Source organism: Syngnathus scovelli, chromosome 4 (assembly GCF_024217435.2).
Source record: "Syngnathus scovelli strain Florida chromosome 4, RoL_Ssco_1.2, whole genome shotgun sequence".
Lineage (NCBI taxonomy): Eukaryota > Metazoa > Chordata > Actinopteri > Syngnathiformes > Syngnathidae > Syngnathus > Syngnathus scovelli.
The window spans coordinates 20,049,611-20,061,041 of record NC_090850.1 but is presented as its reverse complement, the minus strand read 5'-3'; the positions used below and the strand labels follow the sequence as shown (position 1 = coordinate 20,061,041).

Genomic DNA, 11,431 nt, shown 5'->3' with positions numbered 1-11,431 from the left:
ATCTGCTCGCGCATGCGCAATGCGCAGCAGCTAGGCTAAGCTCCGCCATTGAGGGAGTTACGATTCCGAGGAAAGGGTCAGAGAGAGAGAGAGGAGAACCTCCATCGGTACAGCACGGTCTCGTGTTCCCCCGTGGGCTTTAAAAGGGGTTAACAACCGTAGCAGGCGTCGGTAACAGTCTACGGATACTCTTGCCGCTTTTCTGTGCTCAATTGTCGCATGTGTTTCGTCGCCTTCGAGGGACAAAATTGGAAGAAGTAACGGGGGGCAAAGCTAGGCGAGCTAACGCTAGCTTGGCTAGCTGTTCACGGGAGGGTGGTGAGGAGGGGAGGGGTGGGGGGGTGGGGGGGTTCTTGCCTACTCTCGTTTGATGGATCCGCGAATCGCCTGGTTCCAACCAGAACAACGCGGACCTGCCAACAACCTGTGGATGCAGATCTGGGAGACGACGCAAGGGCTCGGCTACCTGCACGTCAACAACAGTTTCGGCATCCTGAAAGCGAGCCTCAGCACGCCGTCGGGAGCCGTCCTTCTCACCGCTGGAACCGGGACATCCGAGTCGACCATGACTAGTTCCACCGGGGACGGCGAGCTCGGAGATCAGCGGGACTTTTTGCCGCTGGAGTCCGGCAACCGCAACCATCGGGCGGCCACGCCGAGCAACAGGGGCCCGGCGGACGGGCACCCGAATAAGAGGAAACGGGACAACAAGGCGAGCACTTTCGGATTCAACTCCAGCCTTTTGAACGGTGGATCCGGCACGGAGGGCCGCGACGAGTATGCGGGCACGCCGTGGAAAAGCAGGAACTACTCGGAAGGGATCGTGGGGTAAGAGAAAGTTTGTGTTTTGGAGTCCCTACTTAGTCATATGAAGGCCCAAAGCCAACCTGGTCAAGTGGCCCTTCATATCCGAAAAGAGTACACCCATTTTAAAACATTCTCCCGTTTGGCAGACTTTGACAATGTTCCTCAAATCTTAACAAATATATAACAAAAAATAAGTAATCTGCACACTTTACTGCAATTGAACATTTTGGTCACTTGGAAATCTTTTCTCGGCTGACACTGACAGCAGTGCTACTGCAACTTTCAAAAAGTATTGTCACTTGGTGCTATCACTCAAGTAAATTTAGTGTCACACTGATAAAAGTGGAAATGGTGGTCAAAATATTCCTAATAATTTTGTTTTTAGTCAGGGATGTTCAATACCACTTTTACTTTTGTTGTCCTAACTGATGCTGCTACTAATTTTGATTTTCTAAATCAGATCGAAACGACACTTGGTATCGATACCGGCCTGTCTATTTTTAAGAATGTAAAACCATACTCGTTGCTTTAAATTGAAGAAAGCTTTATTAATAGTTTTTGGGAGATATTTGGGAGCCCCATGTTTGCGCCATTTAAATGTATTCTACTTTATTTGTAAATTGTCTGTGTTTTGAATTGATATTTTCGAGTGCCACTACAATCATAAAACGAAGACTGAGATTGAGTAACTAGGCCTTTTAAATGTGCAAAAGGTTTGGTTTGAAAATTCAAAATAAACAAGCTAACAAAATTGTTATCCTGCAGTTCCGCAACACGCCAAACTTTGCGGTCGCGGGCCCTCAAGCAGGTGCTTAGTTGGCTCATACCTCAGGCCAGCTCTGCATGCACATGAACACAACGTGCACCCGATGTGACCGAGTCCGCCCACTCCACTCTGTACTTGACACACTCGTCACGTGATCCTCCCACTAGAGAACACACATGCAGGACGTTTCAAGCAGCATGTGCCTCGCTCGTCGTATTTTTCCTCAAATCTCGACTGGCCTTTCAACTCGATGTACAAGATTTGGCCTTTCAGATGATTGCAAGTGGCCAAATTTTCATCGCAGCTAACATGATTTGAATGATTATTTGGGTTCTCACCTAGAATATTTCGAGCATACCTTTTAGAAGACCCATAATAAAAATTCAAAAGGATAGCTGGTGATAATTATAGTGCTTGTATTAGATTCCGTTGTAGAAAATGTTTTATTATGCTGCCTCGGGCACATGTACAGCAAGTCACGTGCACAGTGTATATATAGCAGGGCAACGTGTTCATCAGTCAAGATGTCGAGCGAGAGCACCCCAACGACCATGTGGTAGGTCAAGTTGACTAAGTCGAGAAAAAAAAAAAGATTCTAGCGTCACATTGTGGATATAATAGAACCTTCAGCAAATTTATAGGCAGTTTGAAGATAGCCAATCTGATTTTTATTTTGGTCTTTATGCTGCCATTAAGTTCAGTTTCACCATTTGAACCAAATGCAGCCCAAGAGCTTCGACGTTTGAGACGAGCGAGCGCCTCTCGTGCTGCTTCTCGTCGCTTTTTGTTTTGCAGTGCGTAAATTCATCTCTGTGATTTGCGGTTTGCGAGCGGTCGTAAAACTGCGCCCCATCGCAGCGTATGATTTGTGCCCTCGCCAGCAGAAGCCAAAGTGATGGTGGGCGTCCGTCTTGAATACATTTTTCCTCCCCGGGGAGCGTCTACGCTATATTTGGACATGGGAGACAAAGGCATGTGCTTATTTGTTTTCCACACACTCCTTTTGCGTTCTGTCTCTCTGGCGCCCCCTTCCCCTGAGCGTCCCGTCTCGCAGTTGTTGACATGCTCCACACGGACTTGACTTCCGTAAACCTGAGACCTCTTTGCCGATGTCTAATCGGGGGAGAAGTTCCCCACGTTGTTTTTTTCCTGTTGAGGTAGCTCCATCGTCGAGCTGCCTTATATGGATTCAGGAAGTCGGCAGAGCTTCTTGCTGAGTCCAAGTTATGGAACTTCCAGCAGATTTTTCCCAGTATGAAATAACGGGAATGGAAACGATCAGTTCGGCTTTGGCCCACCGTCAAACCGTTGACTTTTACTACAGGCAGTTTTCGAAGCTAAAATTTTAACGTTCTTTAAAATATGTGAAAAAGACGTTCAGCGCTGTTTAAAATGTCAAATGTCTCTTACATACAGAGAGCATGCCAAATTTACACCGCATGGATGGCATATAAAAAGTCAACACACCCCAGTAGTTCAAATGCCATTTTTGATATTAAAACATTTTTTATATATATAAAAAAATCAAAAGTATATCATTTTCTAAATAATTCATCAAATTAAATCATTTTGTAATTAAAAAAAAAACTGACCGAGGCACGGGCCACACGTTTGTTTGGGCTCCTAAAATGGCGGTTGAGACAAAAGCAATAAACGACGCTTGCTTGGTGATTCTGAACTAACGTACTAAACCATTCATCACTTAGATGTTCATCAGGTTTGATCTCCGATGCACGTCACCACTTGTGCTTCTTATCCAGCCGGCATGTGCTCCACTCCGATACGGCGATCAACGTTCACGCTTTTTTCGTTCAAGGAGCCAGACACATGCTGATTGTTTCCATGTTTTATTGCCCACTGGAGATGAGCCATTATAATTGACAAATCAGTGTGAAATTGAGTAGTCATGCCTCCAAGGAGTTGTGACGGATGACTTGGATTTTTGGCTAGAAGTAATTTGCTGACTCCACAACGTCTACCACGGCCAAGTATCGGCGCTAATAATAGCAGGAGTCGAGTATTGCGTTTTCCCAACCTTTAATCGAGACAAGTTAATTCCGTACTTTGTCATTTACTTGATGAGCATGCAATTTTTTTTTAAGTTCAACTTTGTGACCATGCTTGTACGCAAGTCAAAACGTTTTTTTACAAGGAAATGAGTGGAAATCCCATTAATCGGTTCTCCCATATTTCAGTGAGGAAAAAAAAAAATAACGCTCCATAATATTGCAATGTATAAAAACAATATTAAATTACTGGTGCAGCAATGAATGGGTTCTATGTTTCTTGGCTCTGCAGCATTTTTTTTTCCCATGTAAAATTTCCTTCTTATGCATGGCCAGTGAAATGAAATGAAACTCTTTGCACATCAAGTGTGAGGTTGCGCTCGATTGCGACTCTCCATACACACCAGCACGGAAACATGACTCAGCAATATGCCTTTATTACTGCCATTAACTTTTACAGTAGAACACGGATACGCTAAATTTCCATTTTAAGCCTGCCTGGCAGCTTGGATAATGAAATTAATCAGGCGCTGGAAGCAAATATAAAAAAAAAAATGGGCCCGGACCAAAACCAGTAGTCGCCAGTGTGTCTTTTTGGCTAACAATTAGCACCTCGGATCAGTTCATGAGGTTAAACATTCATGAACGTGCCATCTGTGAGACATAGACACCGCTTTGCCTCTCGTTTACGCTTGTCCGCTTTTGAACGAAGCAACGTGCCGCGGCACGGGTTCTCTCACCTCCAGCGTCGGGGCTCGCAGTGTCACGTGACACTTGGCGGTATTTGGTTGCAAAGGTTGGCCGTCTAAATAGCGGCATGACGTCGGCCAAAGAATTTTTTTTTTCCCCCCAAGATTTTTTAAAAGAAACTTTAAAACCAGTTTTCAAACCTTGGGAAAACCGGTTTCAGTTGGCCTCATCAGCACAAACACATTGCAGCTCAGCTTCTGTCAAACCTGATCATCGCTATTAAAAATTTTGTGTTTATAGCATCAACTGAAAAGTTCTCTTGCACTTTCCTGAAAAGAAGTCCTTTTTTTTTTCCCTTTTACTACACCTCGTGTATATCAAATCATGAGAGCAGGACTCCGAGAGAAATGCTAACATTCACAACCATCAAGTGGAGCCTAATGGTGTTTTGGAAACAACTCTTGTCCTTCCCCCAGGAGCACACTTGGCTTCTGCAAAAGCTTACGTAACTTTACTATAATCCAGGCAAGTGGGATTAATCGGATAAACGGAGCCGCGGACCCACAGGACTTGTAACTCAATCCGAGGAGCTTGCGTAGGCGACGAGACTTTCCGTGGCCTGGCCCATTTCCCTAGAAGTGAAATTTATGAATGAAACTTAAGCTACATTTAGGCTGTGTTGACCAAGACACTATTTACTTCCAAATTTAAAACCCTTAAATAATCAGACAAAAGTCTTTTTTGAATACGTTGAGCCAGAATTATGTATGTTGTTTTGTTGTTACCTCAAAAGCCAGATGGAATTTAGTCATGTTGTAAACACGCCTAGTGGAGCTGTTGACTTTCATTTTTCCTCAAATGAAACCTAACGGTCCCGCGATGCTGCACTTTGCACAAGGCAAGGGAGAGGGGAAAATAAATAAATATAAGAGATTAGTCATTACATTGGAACTTTGCCCAGCTTGCAATTTTAAACTATTTCAAACAAATATAATCGGCTACTTCGGTGTGCTGGTTATACTCTCCTTTAAAATGAGCTATTTTGGCTTTTTAGGTTTGTCATATTAAAAGAGACATATCATGGAAAATTGATTTTTTTTCATCACTCTGAGATGCCCGAAATAAAACTACAATATAAATCTTTTGTTTACTGCAAAAGTGAAAAATCCTTTTGACTGACTAGTAGTCTAAAATCGACTCAACACATTTTAAATTATAAATACAAATACGACTCCCTTCAAATAATTGTGTTTTGTTGAAAAGTTAACCAAAGTAAGGATCAATAATGCAGTCACCACTACTGTTGACTGCTTCGGCATTTCAACCGGGGTTAAAGGTCAAAGTCAGCTTTTGAATTAGGCTTTTATCCCTTCTCAATGTTGTCCAACAGGCTTCTCTCGGTTTTGAAAGACGTTAATGTTTCTACAGGGCGTTGCTTTTGAATTCTGATGAGCTGTCAAAGCCAGTCCAGCAGAATGACACATTTAAATACCGCAGCGTGTGACTACTTTGAAAATCGAGGCGGGATCCCCATCGGCTGTTTTTGCAGCCGTGCCTCCGTTTTCGCTGATAAATGCGGTCAGAGAAGGTCGGTCGGTCGCCACGCCGGATGCGGGCAGGGTGACCCGTTCTCAAGGACGCGTGCTGGTAGTCCTCATTTTGATTGTCGCTAAAGAAGTCAAATGCGCATTCCTCTTTTGTTTGAACTAATCATTCACTTCCACACAATATGAGTAAAGCTCAGTCCATCTGAGTTTTGGAGTTTTTTTTTTTTTTTATGACCCGTCGAGCAATTTTATTCAAAACTGATGAGACTAAATGTTTTGATTTTTTTTGAATGAGTGACTTTTACTTTGTTTTGAGTAGGACAAGGATGGAGGGTTTTAATTTGTAATTTCGTTGTCGTCCAGGTTACACGAAGAGATCCGAGACTTCTACGCGTACATTTCTCCACGGCCGGAGGAGGAGAAGATGAGGCTGGAGGTGGTCGACAGAATTAAAGGCGTCATTCACAACCTTTGGCCAAGCGCTGAGGTATATTCATTCATTCACAAACACATTTCTGCAATCAGCTTAGTGGCGTAAATGCACGCACAGTCACTACATTTTTATTTCAAGCCATTTAAGAGCGGGCTTAAATCTATTTATGTTCTGCCACCAGCGTGTTGCTCAACAGGAGGGTTTAAAAGGTGGAAGGTTGGATGAGATCATTGGCTTAAAGTTGTATTTTTGTCTTTATTGTCACGTCTGATTTGTACAACATTCGTAATGGGAAGTAGGGCGGGTGACATATCGTAAAACCAAATAATGATCACACAGATGTTCTACTTGATTCTGTTGTGATGAGTCATTATGTGTCCCGATAGGTGCAAGTTTTTGGAAGCTTCAGTACGGGCCTCTATTTGCCAACAAGGTGAGTCACCAACACTTTCGAGATCATTCTATCTTTATTCATGCTAGACAACCTTTATTTGTGTATTTTGGAGGATACGTTTCAACATTTAGTCTCCCAGGAGGAAAAAAAAATACCAGTCGCGTTTCCTTCAATATAATAACAATGTTCCTCTTTCCCACGATATTTGTTTCTTCGTCCAAAGTTCTGAGTGTTTTCGTTGTCTCCACAGTGACATCGACTTGGTGGTATTCGGGAAGTGGGAAACGCTCCCCCTGTGGACACTGGAAGAAGCTCTTCGCAAGAGGAACGTGGCTGACAAGAACTCCATCAAAGTTCTGGATAAAGCCACGGTGAGCGTCGTTTGCTTCTCCTTTCAAAAGAACGTCCGCTGAGAAGTTGTCAGACAAGGGAAAGCCCAGGGATGGATGTCTCGGTCGAAAAGTGCTGCGATGGCGTTGGCTTGCTGGCCCAATTTCAAGACATTCCAGCTCTGTAATTTACAAGCGCTCAGTCCTTGGAAAAGGAAGAGTAACGTGAAATGTTTTTGTTTTGCTCGTGTGTTGCTCCAGATGTTTTTATTCCCCTCGGTAGTTATGTGAAAACGTTCCTTCTCTTGTTATTTGAAATAAGCCATCCCGATTAGCCACAAATGAGAAGTAAAGATTTTGGGTTATTTGGTATGATTATTATTTTGACTTTTATCATGATGATTATTTCATTGTCTTCCCAGGTACCCATCATCAAACTGACCGACTCCTTCACGGAGGTCAAGGTGGACATCAGCTTCAACGTGGAGAGCGGCGTCAAAGCGGCATGCCTCATCAAGGAATTCAAAGAGGTACTCTTGCTTCAAGACCCCCCCACCCTCACTGCCATGTGTCAACATCATATTCCTGGTGTCCAGAAATACCCCGTGCTGCCTTACCTGGTCTTGGTGCTCAAGCAGTTCCTCCTCCAGAGGGACCTCAACGAGGTTTTCACCGGCGGAATCGGATCCTACAGCCTCTTCCTCATGGCCGTCAGCTTCCTGCAGGTGTGAAGGGGGGAGGGGCTTAGGCATTTCTGAAAACGATTGTGCACGTCCAAGCTCGGTTGCTGTCCTCATCCGCCACCATTTACCATCCTCGCACACTGTTCCTCTTGTTTTCCGCTCCACTAGCTTCACTACAGGGACGACGTTTGCAGCCCCAACATCAACTTTGGCGTGCTGCTCATCGAGTTCTTAGAGCTCTACGGACGCCATTTCAACTACCTAAAAACGGGCATCCGGATAAAGGACGGCGGCTGCTACGTGGCCAAAGATGAAGTTCAGAAGAACATGATGGACGGTTACAGGCCCTCCATGCTCTACATCGAGGACCCGCTGCAGCCAGGTGGGAATTTATTATTATTATTTTTTTAATACCACCCATTCTTTTGCAACGCATCTCCTCAAAGAAAATCGTATGATCCCACAGACAACGACGTCGGCCGCAGCTCCTACGGCGCCATGCAGGTGAAGCAAGCGTTTGACTACGCCTACGTGGTCCTCAACCACGCCGTGTCGCCCATCGCCAAGTACTACCCCAACAATGACACCGAGAGGTAAGCGCATCTCGTTGATGCCGAATAGTCAGTCTCGCTTGTTTGATATTTAGTGAGGATGCAAAATTAATCCAAAAATATATATATATATATTTTATTTTATTTATTTTTTACAAATGAGATTTTTATTGTCTAATTTGTAAATGCAAGTTTCTCCACGGCAATCTTACCGGGGGCATTTTTAGTAAAGAGACTCTAAATTCCATTGCGCTGAGTCGTCGCTCCTTATTTGCAGCATACTCGGCCGAATCATCCGCGTGACTCAGGAGGTGGACGAGTACAGGGAGTGGATTCGAAACAACTGGGGAAGCCCATCCCAGAAGGACCTGCCGCTCAACCGTACGTCACCCAAAACAAATGTTCACGCAGCTGACTGTCAAATTTCTTTTCGTTCGTTTTCAGACTTGGTGTGCTATCTTGTTTTGGAATTGATTTTGAAATAGAATCCAGCATATAACACTGACATTTATTTAACATTTTAAATGAAAAAAAAAAATCAAGTTACCATCGACCAGTTTTCAAAATGCCCTAAAGCCCGCAATCTTGACTCGTCTCTGGTGTTTATTTCAGGAAATGACGTGACGCTGTTCGAGTCGCAACAGCTGGATCAGTGCAACAACAACGTTCCGGAAGAGGAGGACGACGAGGATGACGACGTCGTAGTGATCCTGCCGACGAGGAGCAAAACCTCGTCATCCAACTCGTCGCCGTCTCCTTCCCTGCATTCGTCGCCGTCCTCATCCCCGCTTTCGCCCTCGACCACATCCTCCAGTTCCAGCGACGGGGTCAGTCTTTCATCAACTTGATATTCTTGCTCATAAAAATACAGTGGGGGTGACAGAACTTTCCTGAAAATGTCACTCAACTTCAAATAATTGACTCCAGAATAAAAAATCTGTTGACGACTGGACTTTACATGCCTTTGTCAATCTGCATTTTTTTTTAAAAACAGGATTCGGACGGTACGCCGTGCAAGACAGCCAAGCAACAATCGGGTCGTGCTACCAGTGCCCACAGAGAAAAGTCGGCCGTGGTGACCAATCACCGGATGCAGAACCGCACCACCAGCACTCCACCCGCAAGCAACAAGGGAGGAAAGGTGTGCCGATACTCCGCCGACATCCAAATTTTTAATGGCTATTTTCTGTGATTAAGGAGAATGGGCACGGTGGGTTAGCCTTCATGTCTTCTCCCTTCTCCGTCTACATTTCAGGCCCGCTCTCAGCACAAGGGCGGCCAGCAGAGCTCCTCCCGCTCCTCCGGAAACAGCAAAAATCACCCAAGCAACCGGCCGCACCACCAGGGCAACGGCAAGAAGAGGAAAAATGTACGGGACTCTGCGCCAGAGGAGCTTTGCAGATAAGGAAGTAGCCTTGGTCCCTCCACCCTAAATGACTCTTTTAAGGAGAGAAAAAAAAAAGGAGAACAACGACCAGTTTTCCCTGCAAGCCAGCAGCCTTTTGTTCTTTTCGCCTCTAGCGCCACCTGATGTATAGGAGAAGAATATTCTCTTGGAGCAATATGCCACAGACTTCCGCTGTTGGGAGGGGAAAAAAAATGTTTCTATAAAAAAGGAAAAAATAATAGTGGAAATGGCTTCAAATGTACAAAAAAAGATTTTTTTAAAATGACCGCATTGAGGTGTAACTTATGCATGATTTTTTTGGATGATTTTTGTTATGTCGGAACAGGTCTTAGGAAAATTTCTAGGAAAAAAAAACTAAAAAGAAAAAAACTATTCTTTCATAGGATGATCTTTTTACAAAAAAAACACCCACTGCTTTTTTTTTTCTTTCACGGGTGTCTCGTTGCCATGCCAACATGACCAATCATCATCATCATCAGCATCCTTCTTTTTACTGTCGGTGTTAATGTTGACCTTTATGGTAATCGCACGTGTCCATATTTGTCAGGGTTTCTCCAACTTTTTCCACACAAACCTACTGAAAATTCAACACATGCTGTACATATACTAAAAATACTAAGCAACAAATAAAAATGGACGATCAATTCAAAGACGTTCCTCCAGCCCCTACACTGTTTGGGAAACCCTGGCTCGTCAGGTGGAGTCTAAGAAAACCGCCATTTTGAGATATATAAACATTTAAAACGCTAGCGATACAATTGTGGCGACAAACTTGTGTATTTGTTAAATATATTTATTTTTTTATGAATTATATGAAGATAGTATATGGATAAATAGAGATAATATGAACCCTTTGAGGAGACTGTATGTTTAGATGCTACGATGTGGGAGCTTTAATCAGGTACAACAACAAATATTTTTTCTTCCTAATTATGATCATTGGCAGTTGTGACCAAGGACGAGAGACCATTTTACGAGTCATGATTTTTATGTGTGCTTGTTTGATTTTAATTTTTGGGTCTACTTGGGGGGTGTTACAATTCTTTTGTGATTCGAAACAAACTTTTCTTAAAGATGATAACATAAAAAGAGCACATGAGAATTTATTACTACAACAAAGACAACTGTTCTCAAAAGATTCAAGACCCCTCAAAATTGGAAAAACCTGGTTAGACCACATCTTGTCATTGCAGTACATAGTCTAACCTGTAGGTGGTGCTAGTACCCCGCTGTGAAAACCCTTGCCTTGTACTGCATTTAAATGATCAAATTCACATCTTATCGAAACTGAAAAATATATTGTTGTTTTTAATACCCTGATCACAGCCAGCAAATACAGACCATCTGTTATTTCCATTTTTTTCCAAGTCTTGGCAGCCATTTTCAATGCAATACCATGTTTAAATGCATTACCGAAGCACTTGTGTTACGGAGAATAAGGATATGGACGTATGATTATATTGATAGTTTGGAGGGGGTTGTTATGGATCAAGGGTTGTAAAGAGTGAACGTCTCGAAACAAACAAAAACCCTCTTGGACGTTGAAGAAAGTTCTCATCTGTACTGACTGTATCGTCTTTGCTGCTTTTCACCAGTTTCATGCAATAAAATCAAACAACAACAAAAAGTATTGGTGAATTTTTTTATTATTTTGTAATATCAAGCAAGAAACATTCGATCCCAGAACCTAGCAACATAAAAAAAAAAAAATCCAAAAGGCTAATGAAATCAAATTTTAATTGGACACAAAATGGCCGCTTTCTTCATTTGCAAATGTTTTGATTTGGGGGTGGGCGTGGTTTTGTTTGACAGACATG

The 11,431-nt window shown here is 43.2% G+C and overlaps 1 protein-coding gene across 1 annotated transcript; it reads left to right on the top strand.

The window, feature by feature from the left end:
* The first annotated feature begins 37 nt into the window (after positions 1-37).
* On the top strand, positions 38-11,241 carry tent4b (terminal nucleotidyltransferase 4B). The gene is made up of 12 exons (XM_049718208.2): positions 38-828; positions 6,180-6,303; positions 6,636-6,682; positions 6,894-7,014; positions 7,395-7,502; positions 7,569-7,697; positions 7,824-8,037; positions 8,122-8,248; positions 8,484-8,587; positions 8,819-9,033; positions 9,201-9,347; positions 9,462-11,241. Exons 1-12 carry the CDS (start codon positions 371-373, stop codon positions 9,609-9,611), a joined length of 1,944 nt encoding a protein of 647 aa, XP_049574165.1. The 5' UTR covers positions 38-370; the 3' UTR covers positions 9,612-11,241.
* The last annotated feature ends 190 nt before the right edge of the window (positions 11,242-11,431 follow it).